Here is a 22,370-nt window from a genome sequence, read left to right as displayed (position 1 = left end):
ACATGACAGGATAATGGATAGTCAGAATTTACTGTACCAGAAAGAAGATAAAATAGAGTAATGTCTTTGATGTTTTTAGTGAAAATCTGACTCAGACTTCTACTGCCGATATTTCAGGTTGCTAATGTTGCTAGAAAATTCCTGATATAAGAAAACTGCCTAGTGGAGTATAATTATGAAAGCCCAATTAAGAGTTTAAAAGTCTTAATATTAAAACAATTATTTTATTCTCTGTGGAAGACTTGGGAACATCATTAATGTTCCCAATATGCACTTAATTTTTACTTAAATCTAAGTAGTACCATCCCCACCTGTCCTGCCAGAAAATTCTTGCCTTTCTAAGATGATATCCAAGTCTATTATACCCAAAAATATTTGTATTTTTATCTAGCTTAATACTAACTATAGTGTTTCTTTGAGGTTTAAAAATTACATATCGCAGATGCAAAAAAAGAATTTGCAGCAACATTTTAAACCAGGAAAACCATTTATGTCTTTGCAAAGTAAAACTGCTTTAGGAAGAAAGAGGGGCCCCTTTGAAAATTACTTTCAAAGAGTTTCAGGGTCCAATCACCATTATCAACACTTTATACAAATGATCACATGTAGGCTGCAGTCAGTGGCTACACAATTTCTTTTATCCATCAAGGCTTAATGGAAAGAAGTCAGATGAAAAGGAAATATAAATTCAAAATCTCAGTTCATGGTCTTAATGGCCTATTATTCAGCCAACTTTCTACATGTGGAATGCCTTCATTAATACGCCATTAAGGATGACTGTAAAACTTCTGATCTGTTCTTCTGGGCTGTAAGTTATGTCTCACATAACAGGTTTTACTTGAGCTCCTTCCAGTCTGATATCTGTATCTATAAATATCTTTGTTAGTAGCCTTCTTTAGGAGTGTAATGGTGCAGAGTATAAAAAATATATGTACCTTATTTAAAATAAAATATATTTGAAAATTTCCTTTTTCACAGTATAAAACGTGACCAGTTAAAAAAAGAAGCAGGGGGCAGAAGAGTAATAGAATGGATTTTAATCACTCCTTTAATGCCAAACTGTTTGGCACAAAAGTAAATCTGCTTAGATGTTCTCACAATATCTTGACCTTCCGTTCAATGGAGTGTGTGATCTCCAAGCTGATGTAGGCCAGTTTCTGAGATGCTGCTGTATCACGCCTCTCCATTCTAAAATGTTCCCCTTGGGGAAAGTTTGGGGGCCTGCTCTCTCTCATTCTCCACCTTTCCCCATTGTAGGGCATTTGAGGAAGCGGCAGAAATCTCTCTAAATTTTCCATTTTGACAGTAAATTCTGGTTTTTAGAACTTATCATCCAAACTAGAGACTCATTAGCATTTAAATGTCTGTCACTAAGAAGTTGCTTAGGATATTCCTTGCATCACAACCTGAAAGGAAAGTATACAATTCCTAGTTTCTGAATTGGTGTATGAAGTTTCCAACTGGGCAGGGAGGCATGAAATTTCAGGCACTGCCTCCTTCCTAACCCTTTTCTATCAGCCTTGCTCTTATTCTCAGATCTCCAGCCATCTCTGACTCACACGTGACCTCATGCTAAGAGTAATTCTGATTGTGGGTAGGGATATATAAGAAGCCACTAACTCAGAAGGTCACTGGCTCAGGATGGAACCCTTTTCTACCCTGAGGTCCTCTGCCTGGCATAGAGCCCTCTTGTCTACCAGCCTCTCTTCCGACCACGCTGACTATCCACCTTGGCTCATGATCCTTTATTCTACTGTCCTAAACTTGGGTCTGTCTCACTGGTGCTTTACCTGCCTGTCTCTGCTGACGTCTTCTTGGACTTCATATGTATTCTTCCCCATCTCCCTGACCCTGCTTGACCCCTTGTGGGCCTACTGTGGCTATTGCCACCCAAGACTTGAGGGAAAGGATATCTGCATCCTCATCTCTGTTGCGCCACCAGAAAACTATCTGACTTCAGGTTAAACTGCTCTGCACTTTTCTCCCTGTGAGAGGGGCTGTTTTGGATTATTTCTAGAGTCTTAGAAAACTCTAGGAACCATGGTACATCTTTTTCAGCTCCTATTTACCCTCCATCTTCTCACTGTTTCAAAGAACTAAGAGTGCAAAATGCCATGATGTACCTGCATCATGGGCACATCTGCATCATGCCTGCATCATGGAACCCAGTTAGGAAGATAAACTTGTGAAGACGTCAGCATTTCCCTTTATTTGCATCACATTGTATAATTAACATCTTAGTGTGTAAGATGATGCCTTCAGAATTTCGCTCATGCTTGTGAAGCTGTGTCTCCGACATTTGAAGGAAGCTCCTCCACATAAGCGGCAGGAAAATGACCTTTTTTTCCCTTTAAAGAGCCAAACCACCATCCTTCATCTTTCTTCTTGTGTATCGTCACGATGTCACCTATGAAAACGCACATACATTTAGTTAGACAAGTGAGATCCTGTGATTAATGCCTTCCCGAGTTTGATCAGTTAAGATAGTTTTTAAGGAGATTCTGCTTTCAAGGAGTTACTTGGTAGCATCACTTTTCTGCAGGTGATTCAGACGAAGCAAAACTTATTGACCGCTTCTGCAAGAAGCAGGCAGAATGCAGAGACTATTAAAAAAGAGTTAGGTAATGGACTGCTGAATTGTGCCCTAAAGTAGTTTGATTAGAAACAAAATCACTTTGGATCCTATGTCCTCGTGCTGCCTGGTTCACTTTGGATAGAACTGAGGGGTTGTCACCAAACTCTTCCTTGCTGTCTGTGCTTTAAGGGTTCCTCAAGTTGGTGGGCACAATAGTTTGGTATGCTGACTATTAAGAGTATGTCTTGGCTACTAGAATTTTCTTTAGATCAAAGCAGCTTCTCTCCACTGTTTGTGCCAGCTGCATAGTCTGAAGTTCCAACCTACAGCTTTGCACAATAATATAACCCATTGTTCCACAATTTAGGTAGTTTGAATAAAGTATCAATTTGAAGACAATACTCCTTTAAAGCAATGATTGAAGTAAATAGAATTCCTAGAAAACACATGGCTCTTCTCTAATTCTCTATTTAAAAACAAGATAAAAACACTAGTCCCTGTCTTGTGAGAGAGTCCTTTCTCTCTGGCTGCTTCCTGTACAGCAAAGTGGAAACATCCCCTTCCTTCAGGATCCAAGAGCTACTTGATCTTTAGCATCATCATAAAGTCATTTTCAGTCTTTTTTCTTTCACTTTTCTCCCCAGTAATTTTCTTTCCAAGGTAAAGGAGACTGTCAACCTCCCTTCTATCATTCCTTAGTCACATCACTATTTTTTCTTGCAAGAGATCATTCTCAGTCTAGAAACTCCATCTAATGTGTTCTCTCTGGTCAATAGATTGACACAATCCACTACTGGAATTCAAACATGTAATTTATGGACTACCCTGGCCATCCAGTATTTAAGACTCCATGGTTCCAATATAAGAGGCGCGGGTTTGATCTCTTGTTGGGGAACTAAGATCCTACATGCCTCAAGGTATGGTCACAAAGTAAAAATGTAAAAACAAAACAAAACAAATAATTTAAAATTTTATCTTCAGCTTCCCTAAGACTCCAACATGTCATTCCATTTAAAGAACCCACTTGGGATATAATGTATAAGTAGGCTTTGCAACCAACAGAGAACTGAAGATAAACAAGATGATGAATTTAATGTGTTAACTATGTAACTCAAACTCAGGACCCTGGGCTCTAGGTGGCATCTGGGATATGTGTTTTAACTCATATGGAAAGTGGGAATACTGCATTTCATTTACTCACTTACTGACATAAGTAGTCTTTGGATGGCTTGATGAATAACAAAGTGACTTCTATAACACTTAAAACTTTTAAATTAAAGACAACATTGATTTCAGATGAAAGCAGGAGTGGGGTCCACTTTCTATTTCCTTTTTTCTTGTCTTTACTTATTTCTGAGCTACAAAGAAAAGTAACTGGGTGGTGAAGTCTGACTGGCAAACTGCAAAGGAAGTACCCATGAACCAATAGCAAATATGTGGTGGTGTCCCTGTTGTTTAACTGTTAAATCCATTTTGACTTTCTGTTGATTCTAGGTGCTGTGTCCTGGTCATGGAATATAAGTTTTCTCCTATGACACAATTCTTTCTCACTAACATTTTCATCTCCAGATCTCTGCCTTGGCTTAACATTCGAATGTGGTTGCTAACTGGACGTACAAAGAAAGTTGAGGCGGTGACCTTTTCTCATTTAATAATCTCGAGGTTTTCACAACCTCTTGTTGCTGTTCAGTCACCAAGTCGTGTCTGACTCTTCGTGACCCCATGGACTGCAACATGCCAGGCTTCTCTGACCCTCACTATCTCCCGGAGTTTGCCCAAGTTCATGTCCAATGAATCGGTGATGCCATCCAACCATCTCATCCTCTGTCGCCCTCTTATCCTTCTGCCTTCAATATTTCCCAGCATCAGGGTCTTTGCCAAAGAGTCAGCTGTTCGCATCAGGTGGTCAAAGTATTGAAGCTTCAGCTTTAGCATCAGTCCTTCCAAAGAGTATTCAGGGTAGATTTCCTTTAAGATTGACCAGTTTGATCTCCTTACTCTCCAAGCGACTCTCAAGAGTCTTCTCCAGAACCACAATTTGAAAGCATCAATTCTTTGGTGCTCTGCCTTCTTTATTGTCCAGCTCTCATATCCATACATGGTTACTGGGAAGACCATAGCCTTGACTATATGGAACACTGTTGGAAAAGTGATGTCTTTGCTTTTTAACACACTGTCTAGCTTTCCTGTCAAGAAGCAATTGTCTTCTAATTTCATGGCTGCAGTCACCATTCACAGTGATTTTAGAGCTCAAGAAGAGAAAATCTGTCACTGCTTCCACCTTTCCCCCTTCTATTTGCCATAAAGTGATGGGACTGAATGCCATGATCTTCGTTTTTTTAATATTAAGTTTTAAGCTGGTTTTTTCACTCTCTTCCTTCACCCTCATCAAGAGGCTCTTTAGTTCCTCTTTGATTTCTGCTATTAGAGTCTTATCACCTGAATATCTGAGTTTGTCCTTACATAATGCCTTCCGATGTTAAACAAAAATCTGTGACATGGAGAAGGGGATCTGATTCCTTGGATTAGTCGTAAAACCCCTTTTTGAGAGAGAAGTAGGAGAAATACTAAGCTGGGAGTTCTCTGACCCAGGTTCTAGAACTGGCATTTAGATTAAGCCGTGAGAGGAAGTGACATCACACTCCAGTATGTGTAGCTTCTAAAAAGCAAAAAGGTGGGGCTGCCTCTCTGATAACTGTCCATTACTGATATTCTACCCCAACTGAACCCTGTGATTAATAGCATGACTGGGTTTCCAAGTTCAAATCCTGAGCCTCGACTGCTAGTGACTTTACCCGAAGTACTTCACATTTCTATGTCTCAGTCTCCAGTCATAAAACAGGCATAAAAAATAATACCTACCTCAAAAGGTTTTTATGAATATTAAATTGGACAATGTGTTTGCAGCAAGGCCTGGCACCTGGTAAATACCGCATAGACATCAGCTGTTTTTATTATGTGAGCTTTCTTTCTGGTATGCTTATCTTTCTATCTTCTAAAAAGGGTGATTATAAACCTGAACTGATTTAACATGGTACTAACTTTAAAAACTAAGACAAAGGTTATAGTCAAGTTAAAGATTTCACATGAGAAGACAAGTCAACTATTTGAGAATGATTCTTACCTTTTTCCAAGTCCAATTCATCATCTTGCCTGGCTTGAAAAGAATATAAGGCCTTGCAAAGACCATTGCCGAGCTGGGTCACACCGGAGGCTGAAAGATCAAGTTATAGTGACTAATGCTGGGTCGGTAGGCAAGATGAACACAGTGGGGAAGTGGTCTAGTTTTCACCACATAGTGCAGAGCTTGAATATATTGAAATCTTCCCCGAAGGAAAGTTTATCATTGTACATAACACTCATTCTTTGATTCAGTAACCATTTCTGATGTAGGTACTATGTGAATGAACTGTGTATACTATATACTCAAAAGCTATAATATAGAAAATAAGTCTAGAGACAAAAGTTATTGTAGTAGTAATAATAATGATGGCAGTTTTAAATTGTTTTCCATGTGAATTTCACATTGGTCAATCTGTTGACCGATGTTGTATTTGTGTCTTTGAAAACCCACACCTGTTTTTTGCATCAGGAATATATTGGAGCAGGAGCTTCCTACCATTATCCCAGGTACTTAGGGAACTGTTTCTCAAACTGTGCAACTGTGGGTCTTTAATGTACAGGTGGACTGCAATGGCCTGGGTTTGACTGAAACTCTTTTTTGCCAAGTTCTAATTAAGAACCTAGAGAGTCAAGGTTATGGAAATACTATAGTTGAAAAATAAAGGATAATGAAACGTGCTTGTATGGATGTGTGTTGTGGGGGGGTTGAAAGGTAAAAGGCAGTGGGGGTAGATGGACAGATGACCAAAGTCAAGTGACTGAACAAAGCTGGTAGGCTTTGGGATCATGATGTTTCTCACACAGAGGACGGGGTTTCCATGGCAGTTTGGAGGAGGCTGTGGAGACAGGGCTGCAAAGCTCCTCACAGCGTTTCCAGTGTAAGCGTGTGGACAACAAATTGCAGGCTGTCTGAATAACGTGGATGCTGGGGACTGGGGGTACCTTCCCTAAAACATTAGAGAGTTCTCCACTCCCCCACCTGCATTCTTCTTGAGTCCTTCCCACCTTTTGGATGACATTTGCACAGAAAGCTACACATTCTAATAAATTAATCAGTCCTGATTGAAATGTTAATTTCCTTGAGCCAATTTATATCAATGTGGTTCTGAAAAGAAAATATAATTTTGGCAATGTGCTTTACAGATAGGACCCAGCCTCAAATTATTCTGGGCATGAGATTACCTGTAGACGAAGGACTTGGAATTCTCTGCCCATCAGAAGATGCTCTGTTCACAACATTCTCTAGTCTCTTCGTCAGAACAGGCCGAGATATTTTTACAGAACTATGTGTCTGCTGCTGTTTGAATAGGGGGGAAAAGATATTTTTAACAGCGCCATCAACAAAAGTATTTGAGAAAAGTAACTCTTCTTGCAACTGTTTTCCTCAGGAATTTGTTTTTTAATTATTGGGAGAAGGATGTAAAGAAATTATCCAATACATTTCTAAATCTACTATAGTGAGGTTTTGTTACTGAAACCTTAATATTTTCAGAATTAGACATTACTATATCTTATAGCCTGTGTTTGCAATTCTGACCTGTAGCCTTAAGCCAAATAATATTTACAGCATTCCTTCTATAAATTCAACTTTAGTTGGTTTTGATGCAAGTGAAATAATCATGACTCTGTGTAAATAACTGAGGCCCTTTTAGAACTCAAGTCTCAGAAAGAACACTGTCCCTTCATCACAAGGTAGTTACAGCTCCCTCTTCTGGTAGCAAATGGAAATGAGTATAACTGTGTATCCTGACATGCTCATCAATTCCTAGAGTGAAACACTGGGAAAGCATTAATACATGTGTGTGAACCTTTTAATTGTGCTCACACATTATCAACATCATGTACTATGTTAAATGGATGAGACTACTGCTTATCACAAAATCTTACAATTTAGGTCTGTAATAGAAATTTTACTATAAGAGCATGTTCAAAGGATAAAGTTAGAAAATGAGAAGGAAGAAGGAACCCAAAGTATTTTTAACTCATTAATTTACATATGAATACAAATAATGTCTTCATTTGTGTTTAGCTCTTGTTACTGTGCTCAAAAAATAATTAAATAAGTTTATCTTAAAATTGTGCAATTGGAGATTTGAGCAGATGGCATATATATTTCCTAACAGCCTTTTTGCCCTGATGCTGCTTTGAGTCGTTCTACCCAACAAGGCCAGTCAAGAAATTATAACCAGCATCTTAAATGTTTACCTTTTCTTTCCACTTGAAGATGGAGTTACTACAGGGATGGCTGGGTTGAGGTCTTTGCTCAAGTTCTGCTAACACAGATGACAGTTTATAGCAGTTTGCTTGCAGAAGGTCTAGTTTCAAGCTATTCTGTGGAAACAGCATTTGACCACCTGAGTGAATTTCTAGAGGAGGCACACCTCATTGTGGGTGGATAAAGGGACGTCAGGATAACTTCCAAAATGACAAAGAGGTTCAGAAAAGTACACATTCAACTCATGTGCAATTCATTTGCAGAAAATGCTGAAGAGAGAAAAACAATGAACCCTTTAAGAAGTCTAAAAAAGCCTTAGTTGTTGAGTGCATCTTATTCTGGACCCTTGTAAATAAGGTAAAGCAGACAGCTTGATAGATATATTACTCAGCATTTTGTGACAAAGAAGAGCTTTACCTGACTTTCTGCTGAGGAATGGGGAAAAGAGAAGAGTAAGTGCTGACTGCAGAAGGCAGGCTTTCAGGGGGCTTTGAAGAAAGGCAAAGGAGCCATGGGCACTTAATATAAAGAACAGAATTGACTCCTGTCAACAGAATCAAACTAAAATGATGTGTGGCAGGGTTTTTGTTGGTGGTGGTATTATTTCTTGAAGAGGTGAGGTCTTATATTACCTGGAAAGTTTGCAGTAACACTTCTGAAAACTAGAAACAATATTCTGGGCTATTTGAATATAAAAATAAAGAGTGAAACTAAAGCTATTCTCTTAGTCTCTCCTGTTTTCAATTTGACCTTGAACTAGAAACTTTATAGTGACTTCTCTGTCAAGTTGTGTTCAGCCAAGGTAAATCAAATCACAGAATCTAAATACTGGAAAGAGCCTGCTTATCCAACATTCTCCTCACCATTGCCTCTCCCTTCTCCACATCTCCAGCCTGGGGATTCCTTTTTTTTTTTTTTTTTTCTACTTTTTGGCTGTGCCACTCGGAATGCAGATCTTGATTCCCTGACCAGGGATCAAACCCGTGCCAGCTGCAGTGGAAGCGAGGTGTCTTAACCACTGGACTACCAGGGAAGTCTGCAGCCTGGGATTCATAATCCTAACATCCCTCTAAGGGAATCATAGCCATGGACCAAACACCTCCAATCGATGGGGAAGGGCTCTAGTCCTTGGAACAATTCACTGCACAGTTGGCAGGGTCACCTAAGATGCGATCAAAAGCTCCTCCATAGCTTCTAACCTTAGATCCAGTCTGCACTTGAGAACATCAAGAGCAAGTCTCTCTGTTCTGTAGTGTTCCTTCTGGTATCCAAAGATAATATCTGCCCCCAAACACTTCTAGTTTCTGCAACAATTTCTCAGAGAATATGGCTTGCCAATATTCTTGTCCCAAATATGGCACTGGACCAAGAGCCAATGAAATAGGAAATAGAGATTCCCCTGCAAGAAACCTTCCCTGCCTAAGACAAAATCAATCTACCACCATTACTGTTAATAGTTTCCTTCCATCAGTTGTGGGGATGTGTAATCTCTGACACAGATATTTGGCATCCACTATTTGAAGACCCTTTTTGCTTCATCGCTAGATCCTAAACACCATAAATTCAGGGGTTAGATCATCTCCCATCTTGCATCTTCCACTGTGTGAATCAGGCCAGTTGTGTACCTGGAAGATCCTAATACAAATTCTGTATCAATAACAAAATGCTATGCAAGAGCCCAAAGAAATAAACTTATAAATTAATGCCATCATAAAATGCTTCATATGATTTCTTTTTGGTAAATATCATTTACACTGAATTAGTTAACCAAACATTTTATGTTGTCACAGAAAATGTCTTTCAGTCTGTTTTATAATTTTATAAAAATTGTAGCCATATGTCACTGCAAGGATATTAGACCTCTGTTCCCAAGTGAACAGAATTCAGGCCTGTCTTTTCACAAAAAGTGTCAGGTTTATTTCTGAAACAGCACCTCCACTAAAGTAAGCTGCTGTTAAAAAAACAGATAAACAGTACCTGGCTGCATCTGTCTATTTTTACCAAAGGACTATTGCAATTGATCTTCAGACATAATTTATTAGGTACGTACTTTTTACAAGAGAGTTAGGTTACATGCAAGGAAAGGAAAACTGGCCCAGCTTCCTGAATCCTTCAAAACATTGCTAAAGATTTAATCTCTTCCTGAATTCTTCTCAAATTAACCCCAATCAGCTTTCTCTCCAATCATAACAGAAATTGTGTACCTTGCCACACATAGGTCACAGTATTTGTTTGTTTTTATTCCTGTATAAAATTCATGGGCCTTTGCTAACTTCCTTATAATGTGGGTTCCTTTGAAGAGGTCGCACCGCCCATCAATCACAACAAATGTCTGGGTGCTGCTGCAGTCCAGCCTTCCGGCAAAATGGCCCGGAAGTACCTCTCCCTACCTCCACTGACGGTACCTCCCCTCCCCTCAAAATGACCTTGGCCTCGGAAGTTTTTTCCCTTGTTTCCCTGGAAGCTCTCACACCCTAAACAGCCATCTTCCCTCTGTACATCCACATCTCTCCTTTCCCCCATTATTCTCAGAGGACCCTGATGTTGGCTCGGGGATAAATGGGAAACAGCATCTCTATAATAATTGCCAGGATTTCAGCTCTCCTCTGTGCACCATGCTAGCATTTTCTAAATACTGTTTCAACCTCACAAAACCCCTTTGAGGTAAGTACCGACATCCCCACTTCCAAGATGAGAAAACTAAACCTGTCCCAGGTCCCTGTAACCGGCCGAGCTAGATCCGGATGCAGGCCTTTCTGAAAGCAGACCCTGCATTTGTTTTTTAGTCACATCTGTTAACTGAGGTAGAGTACACATGATTTTCAGACCTTGACTGAGTGATTCTATGGTGGGGGCGAGGGAGGGATTTTATTTTAGGCTTTTTTTTTTTTTTTTTTGCCCTGGGAGGACACTAAAGCAAACAACTCTAAGTAGCTGGGTTTTTCCAGATTCCTCAAACCACTTGTCAAGGAGCTGACCTACAAGCTGTCTGACTAGACTGTTCTGTGTCATGAGAAAGGGAAGGCAAACAGAGGTCAAACGGGCCAGAACACAGGCGTTCCCCAAATAGCTCCTTCATCATTAAATCTAGGAAACTGTGCTCCACAAATATTTACCTCGTCCATTAAGGCTGCTGTGCTTTTTTCGCTCTCTGAGTCTGAGAAGGAAGAGTGGCTGGAGTAGGCTCTCAGCATTCGTTCCAAGCCTGCAAGTGAAATCATACTGCCAGTCACCATTGCTGAGTCCTGGGGGGACAGGGGTTACAGGTGGTTATGCTCAAAGGGAGCCAGAGCCCAGAACTGATTCCTGGAGCATTTCCCAAGTGGCTGGAGCCCTTTGTGTAGGTAGTTGTTGCTAAATTTTACTGAATGGGTGACCTGTACCTTCATTTAGTGAGATTAGAGAAATGCTGGTGCTTAAGGAGTTTTGATTGCTGTTCAAGATGAAAAACTGAAGATGAGCTTTTGAGTCCTTCCTGTAGATCCATTCAGTGGCAGTTCCCTAACATTTACCATGATCTTAAGCTTTCCTCTGCTGGTATTTACATTTCTAAACATTTTGCTCTTTTGGATTTCCTGTCAAGTATTATATTGCAATAGTGTTCTCTGGTCCACAAAAAACAAGCTCCACATACCAGAATCCCAAGTATGGAATTGTTTTCATTATCTGTAGCACTTTAGAACTTCTTCATGTTCTAACATACCTAACCTCTAAGCACAGGATTTAATTTGAATGATTTTCACATCGCTCAGGAAGTTGGTTTAAAAAAAACAAACAAGTGGTGATCATTCTGTAAAGTATAGAAGTGTTGAATCATTAAGTTGTGCACCTATAACTAATGTAGTGTTGTATATCAATAATACTTCAGTACAAAATAAATTAATTAAAAAAAATCTTAAATCATCTATTAACACTCCTCTGATGGAATAATATAAACTAATATGGGGAAAATAAATAAATGGAAGCCTTGTACTTAGGAGGTTTCTGTTGTTTAGTTGCTAAGTCCTGTCTGACTCTTTGTGACCCCAAGGACTATAGCCCACTAGGCTCCTCTGTCCTTGGGCTTTCCCAGGCAAGAATACTGGCCTGGGTTGTCATTTCCTTCTCCAAGAGATCTTCCCAATCCTGGCATTGAACCTGGGTCTCCTACACTGGCAGGCAGGTTCTTTACAACTAGCGCCACCTGGGAAGTAAACCATCTAGTAGGTTTACTATGTTTTAATCCAAACTAATTGCCCTTTGTATCAGCCAATTTCAGGAACAGAGTAAAATGTTACAATTCTAGAAAGGACGGTATAGTACTTATAGAAATCTCACAGATGGACCAAAATGTCATGTTTAATTTTTTTTTGCTCCCTCCTTTGAGAGAAAATTTTTCTTTATTCACACAAATTAGGTCTGACATTTGGTCCTTTAAATGGGATGATCCCTGCACCAGTCAGCAAAAGCAGAAGCACCCCAACTCTGAATGAAACCTCAGGATAAAATACTTTCTCTCATTAGGCCAATCAAAGAGATAGTTACATACCTTCTTGGTCTCGCGTGGCTTTTTCAATATCTTTTTGCAGTCTCAACAGTTTTGATTTTATTGAAGATGTCTGTCGCTCTTTACTCATTGCATTTTTAGGATCTTCTTCCTTTAGGAAAAAAGAAGGAAGTTTAGCAATTTAAGTGGAAAAAAGGAAGAGCTGCTACTACTAGTTTCACTGAGACTTTCACTGCTACATTCAAAGTTAACTTAATGGAAGGAAAAAATAAAAAATAAAACCAGGATAGCCTTTGATTTTTCACAGATAGGTTTACCTTTTCTAGACCTGCTTAATAAGAAGACATCTGGCTCACAACTGGTAAGTATATAGCCAAGAACTTTAACAGAAAAAATTACCCTTGGAACGTGAATGTTACTGTAGCTATTTCACAGGAGTATGTGGCTCACCAAGGTCAGGGGCGTGAGAACTTTAAGGAGACTAGCTGACTGAACCCAGGACCTTTCAGTTGAGGGGAAGGAAGGCAAAGGTCACTCCTTGCAGGAGAAACGGCCCAAGCAAAGGATAGAGGGAGGATTTGTGTGAAATAAAAAATAAACATACCAATTGCTTGAACAAATATAGCGGAAGAAAAAAATTATCTAAGTAGTTTAGGTCAGATTTGATGACTGAAGTAGAAATTTTACCATGTAGATTGAGAACTATTAACTATGTAAGAACTTTCATAAGCATTGTTTCCAGAATTGAAAGAATAAAGATGTTAGGACACAGTGTAAATGCTTAGTAACAAGTCAAAGAGCAAATGTCCTTCAATGATATGCAACTTAAAATGATTAAAACCTTTGTGTGCAAAAACAAAAAGGTGTTAGGTCTAGTGGAGTGGTGGGTGATCATGAATGCAGTGGAGACTGAAATCTTGGAGAAAGAGGGAAAACTGATGACTGAAGATGGAAGTGGAGGAGTCAGGACTTATCTGAAAAGGAAGGAGAAAGACTGGGACCCTAAATATTGGTGGAGAGATTAGCTTTAGAAAGATTGTCCTGAAGACAGGGAAGCGTGACGATTTAGAGCAAAGAGAATACTGTGATAGCCTAATAAAAATATAATGAGATTAAAATATTTAACTATATGCTGTGTTCAGTTCAGTTCAGTTGCTCAGTTGTGTCTGATTCTTTGTGACCCAATGAACTGCAGCACACCAGGCCTCTCTGTCCATCACCAACTCCCGGAGTCCACCCAAGCCCAAGTCCATTGTGTCGGTGATGCCATCCAACCATCTCATCCTCTGTCATCCCCTTCTCCTCCTGCCCTCCATCTTTCCCAACATCAAGGTCTTTTGAAATGAGTCAGCTCTTCGCATCAGGTGGCCAAATTATTGAAGTTTCAGCTTCAACATCAGTCCTTCCAATGAACAATCAGGACTGATTTCCTTTAGGATGGACTGGTTGGATCTCCTTGCAGTCCAAGGGACTCTCAAGTGTCTTCTCCAACACCACAGTTCAAAAGCATCAATTCTTCAGTGCTCAGCTTTCTTTATAGTCCAACTCTCACATTCATACATGACCACTGGAAAAACCATAGCCTTGACTAGACAGACCTTTCTTGACAAAGTAACATCTCAGCTTTTTAATATACTATCTAGGTTGGTCATAACTTTCCTTCCAGGGAGTAAACATCTTTTAATTTCATGGCTGCAATCACCATCTGCAGTGATTTTGGAGCCCAGAAAAATAAAGTCAGCCACTGTTTCCACTGTTACCCTATCTATTTCCCATGAAGTGATGGGACCGGATGCCATGATCTTAGTTTTCTGAATGTTGAGCTTTAAGCCAACTTTTTCACTCTCCTCTTTCATTTCATCAAGAGGCTCTTTAGTTCTTCTTCTTTCTGCCATAAGGGTGGTGTCATCTGCATATCTGAGGTTATTGATTATCCTGGACATCCTGGGATGTGAAGTCAGGTGGGCCTTAGGAAGCTTCACTATGAACAAAGCTAGTGGAGGTGATGGAATTCCAGTTAAGCTATTTCAAATCCTAAAAGGTGATACTGTGAAAGTGCTGCACTCAATATGTCAGCAAATTTGGAAAACAGCAGTGGCCACGGGACTAGAATAGGTCAGTTTTCATTCCAACCCCAAAGAAAGGCAATGCCAAAGAATGTTCAAACGATCGCACAATTGCACTCATCTCACATGCTAGTAAAGTAATGCTCAAAATTCTCCAAGCCAGGCTTCAGCAATACATGAACTGTGAACTTCCAGATGTTCAAGCTGGTTTTAGAAAAGGCAGAGGAACCAGAGATCAAATTGCCAACATCCACTGGGTCATCGAAAAAGCAGGAGCGTTCCAGAAAAACATCTATTTCTGATTTATTGACTATGCCAAAGCCTTTGACTGTGTGGATCACAATAAACTGTGGAAAATTCTGAAAGAGATGGGAATACCAGACCATCTGACCTGCCTCTTGAGAAACCTGTATGCAGGTCAGGAAGCAAGTTAGAACTGGACATGGAACAACAGACTGGCTCCAAATAGGAAAAGGAGTAAGTCAACACTGTATATTGTCACCCTGCTTATTTAACTTATATGCAGAGTACATCATGAGAAATGCTGGGCTCGAGGAAGCACAAACTGGAATCAAGATTGCCGGGAGAAATATCAATATGCTGTGTCCTATATAATTTTTTTTTCTGTACCTTTCATTCATGTGATTCTTATAACAATTCTATGAAATTGGTTTTATTTCCCCCATTTTACCTGTGATACTCAGAAATAAATGAAGGCCCAAGACTAAACAGCTAGTAAGTAATTACTCCTGAAAGTCAACTTCTGTGACTCCCAAGTCTCCACCAGTCCACTGCATCACACATCTGCCTGAGGCTGGAAGCCCAAGCTGACATTACTCCCCCAGGTGGGCTCTTAGTTTACCAGCTGCAAGGATGCCTCTGTCTAACCATCAACCCTTCCTTGCTGGACGAATGCACATTATAATCTGAATTCCATGTCAGTCCAAGACTTAATTTGGTTTCTTTGGGGATGTCTATTGTTTGCAAATGTATTTCCAGGAATAGATTACTACTGGATCAACTTGAGATAGAGTAGACTGCCATCATTAACTTTCTTAAATTTGTTCTTCTATTCCAAAAATTTGTCAGAAAGAAGATCAATACCAGAGGTGGCATTTAAACCACAGATGCAGTCTTTTGAACATAGCCTTTACAGTACTTATAAATATTTTTCACACTAATCACCAGCCCTTCAATATTTACACTCAGATTGTTTTCCTGTCTTACCCTAGTCTGTGTGAATTTTGTAGTACTCGATAAAACCCAGTCCACACTTACTGCTAATGACTATAAAGTTAGATTTTGGAGGTGTTTTGCTTTAAGAATATTGTCACTGTTGTTCAGTCACTAAGTCTTGTCTGACTTTTTTCTGTCTCACGGACTGCAGGACACCAGGCCTCCATATCCCTCATCATCTCCTGGAGTTTGCCCAAGTTCATGTCCATTGAATTGGTGATACAATCCAACCATCTCATTCTCCCCCTGCTCTCCTCCTGCCCTCAATCTTTCCCAGATTCAGGGTCTTTTCCAATGAGTTTGCTCTTCACATCAGATGGCCAAAGTATTGGAGCTTCAGCTTCAGCATCAGTCTTTCCAATGAATATTCAGGGTTGATTTCCTTCAGGATTGACTGGTTTGATCTCTTTGTAGTCCAAGGGACTCAAGAGTCTTCTCTAGCACAATTGAAAAGCATCGAGAATTTTAAGGATATTAAGAAAATCTTATTCTCCCAGTTGGAGAATCAGTCCATTCTCTAAGACAACATACATAGTCATTAGTTCTGGTGCACTGAAATGACATAGAAACCAAAATTTCCCATGGGCACATCAATTAAAGATAAACCATTGTGGCTGCTCCTTTATGTTTCAATAGGACATTAGTCAAATTTTCAAGGAGAATGACCCTTATTTTATTGACAGGTTAGCTTATAGAGATATTTTCACAAGAAAGTAATCAATATATTTTATTGTACATTGTCTCATCTCAGGGATCACCTACACTATTTGGAAGAAAAAAGGTACTTTCTCCATGTAATCAAATCTTCCTTCCCACTTTCATCTCTATCTTTGTTTCTGCTTTGAACAGACATTGCAATTGCTAATTTACTTTGTCTTTCACAGGGAGCTCTGATCAATACCATGTAATAACCTAAATGGGAAAAGAATTTGAAAAAGAATAGATACATGTATTTGTAGGACCAAGTCGCTTTGTTGTACATCTGAAACCAACACAACATTGTTAATCGATTATGCTCCAATGAAAATTAATTTTTTAATTAAAAAAATTAAATATTTGCTTCAAAAATAAAAAGATTCAGTCTAAGATGCTCTTTGATTTTCTTCCCTTGCAGAGAATACTGAAGACATACTTTCATCACCCCATCTGTAAACCACAGTTTTTAAACTTATGCAGACTATAAAAAGTCAATATTTTAATTTAAAAAACAATGTTTCCTTTACAATTGCTCTCAATTTTTAAAGAAATGAATCCCTCAGTATATGACTAAGGTTCCCCACTAATGAAACCTCCTTCCGTCCATACTTACAAAGTAGTCGGTTAATAGGAACTCAGATTTATTTTCTGTAGATGAAACTGTGGTTTCTTCCATGAGAGCCTGGATATCTTTTTCGATGTCTATTTGGCTGATGGCACAGTGAATCTGCGTGTGGCACTGCAAGGCCAAGAAAAGCAGAACAAGGTTGCAGAAGACACGTTTCCTGCCAGTTCTTACCATGCACACCAGAGACGGCAAATTCTCTACTACTCACTGTGGTCAAGGTCTGGCCAAAAACAGAAATATGTTGGGAGTACTGGTTTAAGTTATTGCATAAGAGTTGAATTCTTTCTTTCTCCAGCTCAAGGATGCTCTGAAAGGATAAAAAATGATATTACATCAGCCCACTGCTATATTTGCCAACAAAGGTCCGTCTAGTCAAGGCTATGGTTTTTCCAGTGGTCATGTATGGATGTGAGAGTTGGACTGTGAAGAAAGCTGACCGCTGAAAAATTGATGCTTTTGAACTGTGGTGTTAGAGAAGACCCTTGAGAGTCCCTTGGTCTGCAAGGAGATCCAACCTGTCCATCCTAAAGGAGATCAGTCCTGGGTGCTCATTGGAAGGACTGATGCTGAAGCTGAAACTCCAGTACTTTGGCCACCTCATGCAAAGAGTTGACTCATTGGAAAAGACCCTGATGCTGGGAGGGGTTGGGGGCATGAGGAGAAGGGGACGACAGAGGATGAGATGGCTGGATGGCATCACCGACTCGATGGACATGAGTTTGAGTAAACTCCAGGAGTTGGTGAAGGACAGGGAGGCCTGGCATGCTGTGATTCATTGGGTCGCAAAGAGTCAGACACGACTGAGCTACTGAAGTGAACTGAACTATTATATTTACAAAACTAAAGGCGCCCACCAAGCACTAACACACTGAAGAAAGTCTGAGTGAGTCGTCCTGTCTGTGCCTCTTGATCCAAACTGCAGAGGGGGCAGGTTCCCAGGACAGGAATGGATTTGGTGTCTGTCTATTTATCCTCCGTTAGGATTAATTTTGGCTTCCCTGCTGGCTCAGGGGTAAAGAATCCACGGCAATGCAGGAGATACAGGAGATGTGGGTTTGATTCCTGGGTCAGGAAGATCCCCTGGAGAAGGGAATGGCAACCCACTCCAGTATTCTTGCCTGGAGAATCCCATAGACAGAGGAGCCTGGTGGGCTATAGTCCACAGGGTTGCAAAGAGTTGGACATGACTGAGCATGCACGCATGCAGGATTGATTTCACTCTCATACTTTCACTGTCTATTCTAGGCCAAAAGGCACACAGGGGGATGCCATAGGTTACTTGATGTTCACAAAGAAGGGGGAGAAAGGAATCATTTGAAATCATTTGTGCATTCCAGAAAAAGAATGAAACCCAGTAAAAGCCCTTCTGTATTTAGGAAATGTAGTCAGACACTAAATATTTCTAGAATTGTTTGCAGCGCATACAAGGCATTCTGTTAGTCTTTGCAGGGACAGTGATGATGAGATGCAAATTCTCTTCTTAAGGAAGCTTATGTGACAAGAGCAGAACCTTAAAGTCTGACCAAGTCATTTTCCTGGGCTGGGGGTTCAGAGACCACTCTCTGAAGGTGGGAATACAGTCTTCTCATTTTGTGTGGGATGACAAAAATTCTACTCTTGGAGTTTTAATTGGTTTGTTTTTTTAACTGCGAAGAGTAAATGAAAATAGGGAGGTCACATTTGGCTTGTCAGCCATTAACATTTTAGAAAAAATTAGTTATCAGGCTCTTGCCACTCACTGGGAGCCAAGCTGAGGACTGCTTATTTTGAGGAAATAGAAAAGTTCAGAGAAGGCTGGGTCAACTGGAATACACACTGGGGATTCCTAGGTTATGTTGGGGACTGCAGGAGGCTGCTGGGTATGTGCCCAGATACCTGTGGGTTTGACAGAGGTGGCAGGTGTCCAAGACATAATGCCTCATTCTGTTTCTGTAAGGGCAAGGCCTGGGCTTTCCCCCTTTATCCAGAGGCTGGGCTGGTTCCTCTTATACCTGCCATTCTACCTCACCCCTTCCCACAGTAAAGAACACTCAGCAAGAGTCCTTCATGAGGAAGAACGCTGTCATGGGCAAATCAGTGGGTAGCATTACCAAAGAAGTAAGAAGGGTGGACTGTATTCAAGGCCTTAGGTAGTGTGGGGGTGCGGGGACATCACGAAGGCCACTGGCTTCTCTCATCCTGCTTCTCAGCACACTTGCAGGAGCCACTGGCCTGTCCAGTACAGTGTTCCTTTATATCCCTGTATGTAGACTGCCTTCATATCCTGTTGTTATTTCACCTATGGTATATAGTCATTAAATTTTTTTAAAAAATTTGTGTAATTGTTGCATAAAGCTTACCATTTTCACCACTATCGAGTGTACAGTTCAGTGTCATTAAGTCCATTGAAATCATTGTGCAATCACTACCACTATCCACATCCAGAATTTTTTTCATCTTGCAAAACTGAAACTCTGTGCCCATTAAACAATGACTCCCCATTCTCCCTCCCCTCATCATCCCAGCAGCCATAATTCTACTTGCTGTCTTCTATGAATCTGAAACTGTCCTAAGCACCTCTTCTAAGAGGAATCATACAATGTTTGTCCTTTTGTGTCTGGCTTATTTCACTTAGTATAAAATCAAGATTCATCCTTGTAGCCTGGGTCAGAATTTCCTTCCTTTTAAGGATGAATAATGTTCTGCTGTCATTACTAGCATACAGTCATTTTAATGCTACTATTAAATGCAAGTGCTAAAAGGCTGCAGTAACTGTGAACATCTATGTCAACCACATGCAAACTTTGATCCTGTGCCAAGGGTCTTGACTTTTGAATTGGGAAGCCTGGAGCTCTGCTCCCCAAGGCCATCTTCCTTGTCTAGTCAGGATCTGTACAATTTTTGTAAGTCAGTGGGAATGAAGTACCTTTTGTTTCTGCTGTTGGTCTCCTGAATCTTTCTCCAAAATCTCAAGTACCAGCCATCTGAATGTGCCCTCTGTCTCTCAGATACAGGATTAAAGACCCAGAAGAGTAGCCTAGTAAATGTAAATGCTTCTTCACAGGGCACAAACCATATGTCTCCTCTAACAAAAATGTAAAATAAACTCTGCTCACTGTCTTGGACCGCAAGTTGGACCGTCTTCAGAAACTCTTTACATTATAGAAAAAGATCTGGAAAGCAGCGGTTCTAGTTTAGCACTACGAACCAAAGGACAGGATGGAAAACAAAAGCCAGGTTTGGGAAACACACTGGATCCCTGCTGGGCAGCTGTTTCTTTACTGCGACAAGTGCTGAGCCACTAGCATCAATCTGAGACTAAAATAATCCTGTCCCTTGCTGGCAATGGTAATATTTAACAGATTTTAATTACATTTCAGGGAAATCATTAAGATGATCTATGTTTGCTCATGAAAAGAGGCTGAGATAAATTCCACTGTGCAAAGGGGAAATCCATATCTCATTTAATGAATTATTGCTTTCTATTATCTTGTTCTTTTTGTATAAAATAGGGCGCAGAGAAGCAAGAGACTCTGGAGGACCTCAAATTTTCCTCATGTGTTTTCACAACAGCACAAGAAAGGAAAGTGCGATCAAGAAGTTATCAAGGAAAAGCAGATGGAGAGGTTGTCTGGGCCTAGGCTTCATGATAATTCACACTCTTCATTCATTCTTTTCATTTCCTGCTGTTCTGGCTCCCGGTTAGTACTACCCAGGGAGCTTGGAGGGACTTCATTTTCATCTAAATTGTTTTCATGAAACTGATCAAAGAAATATCTTGCTTTTTCTTGAGCAGAAACTTTTAAACATTACTATGCATAGCAATCACCGAGATCCCTTCCTAAAATCATTCAGAAGTTGTGACTCATCCTATGTAGGCAGGCACTCAGAAATCTGCATTTTAATTTTTTTTTTTTAGCCTAAAACTCCTCATTCCCAACTCAGGGCTTAAGAGTCAGTTTATCCTCAATTTTATTCGTTTGTTTTTGACTGCCCTGCACAGCATGTGGAATCTTAGTTTCCCCACCAGGGATCGAACCTGAGGCCCCCTGCAACGGAAATGTGGAATCTTAACCACTGAACTACCAGAGAAGTCCAGGAACCCAAATTTTAACAAGGACTCCATACCTTGTTATGGGTCCATAAAGGGCTACAAGAAAATGCATTTTAAAACCATTTCTAATTCTTCCACCCAGAGAGGACCCCTGTTAACATTTTGATGTATTTTAGTCGGTTGAGGTATATGTGTCTGTGTGATTTTATATTTCTAGTTATCAACCAAATTATACAAATTGGTATACTGTTTTTTCACTTAACATTGTACATAAGCAGTTTCCAATGCTATTAGTTTCCAAAACATTGTTTTAGTTAATAATCCCTTGTATAGAGTGTATTGATTTATCTTCTTAACTTTGACCACTTGTATTGTTTCTTCCCTTTTACTTTTAATGTATTTGAACAGAAATCTGTGCTTTGTTTTTCATTTATTTCCTCAGATGGATTTATGGAAAGGAAATTAGGTTTTTCAACTGAGGTTCTAAGAGAGAGTTAATCCCTAATGTCCTAAGGCATCTGTTGTCTGCATTGAGTTACCATCTCTCCATTGCATCTAAAGTGGTATTAGTTACCACCATCCTTGGGGAACTGAGAAAACAGCCACTCACATTATTTTCTGTGTTCTGTGGCTCACATGAGGAACACTGGTTGAGAATGTGAACATTTTTAAGATTCTTTGCACTTATTGCAAATGGTTTTCTAAAATAATTCCTTGAGTAAATATTACCAGTACCAAACATTTAATCTGTGGTCATTTTTGATAGAGTGGCTATTACTGTTTTATTTTGGCCTCACACATTATTTTATTTTGCACAGTTTGCAGGATTTTAGTTCCTGACCAGGGACTAAAGCCAGGCCCACGTCAATGAGAACACAGATTCCTAACCACTGGACCACTATGCGATTCTTGAGTGGCTATTATTTTTCAAAATATAGGTTATTTCTGCCAACTGAATTGTTTCTTCTTGGAAGGTAGGAAGTATGGCTTGAACATATAATTATGAAGTGATGACTCATTTTGACATATGATTTGTGGAATTGGTTTTATTTCTTAATATTTACACTTGAAATTTTATAATATTTTTCACAGTATCTAGTAAACTGCCTTGAGCATGGTTCAGTGAACGTCCTCTGAAAGACTTTGTGAATCCAATCTGGAGAGTCAGACCGGACAGAGGAAGAACAGCTGGAGGATGGAGGAAAATAATGAAATGGAACAACCCTGGTGGACCCATTTCTATCTCCCACACTTCTAATAAATTCTCTTTTAATTGAGTTCAGCCAGCTTTTGTTATATGCCTTCATGAATA

General features: G+C 39.8%; 1 protein-coding gene across 2 annotated transcripts in view; it reads right to left on the bottom strand.

Annotated features, from left to right (window-relative positions):
* Positions 1-581: 581 nt before the first annotated feature.
* NOSTRIN (nitric oxide synthase trafficking) overlaps positions 582-22,370 on the bottom strand; it is a 63,732-nt gene continuing 41,943 nt past the window's right edge. Inside the window, exons 9-16 of one of the 2 annotated variants that reach the window (XM_065931695.1) lie at positions 17,234-17,332; positions 17,011-17,136; positions 12,442-12,550; positions 11,030-11,118; positions 7,904-8,029; positions 6,881-6,992; positions 5,700-5,789; positions 582-2,407 (exon numbers count right to left, since the gene is read on the bottom strand). In XM_065931695.1, the coding sequence (XP_065787767.1) occupies positions 2,271-2,407; positions 5,700-5,789; positions 6,881-6,992; positions 7,904-8,029; positions 11,030-11,118; positions 12,442-12,550; positions 17,011-17,136; positions 17,234-17,332 (888 nt within the window). In that variant the 3' untranslated portion in view covers positions 582-2,270. Of the gene's footprint in view, positions 2,408-5,699; positions 5,790-6,880; positions 6,996-7,903; positions 8,030-11,029; positions 11,119-12,441; positions 12,551-17,010; positions 17,137-17,233; positions 17,333-22,370 lie in introns of both variants that reach the window. The other variant, XM_065931694.1, reaches the window with a different exon arrangement.

Source organism: Muntiacus reevesi, chromosome 3 (assembly GCF_963930625.1).
Source record: "Muntiacus reevesi chromosome 3, mMunRee1.1, whole genome shotgun sequence".
NCBI classification, from domain to species: domain Eukaryota; kingdom Metazoa; phylum Chordata; class Mammalia; order Artiodactyla; family Cervidae; genus Muntiacus; species Muntiacus reevesi.
This window is presented reverse-complemented; position numbering and strand designations above follow the sequence as displayed.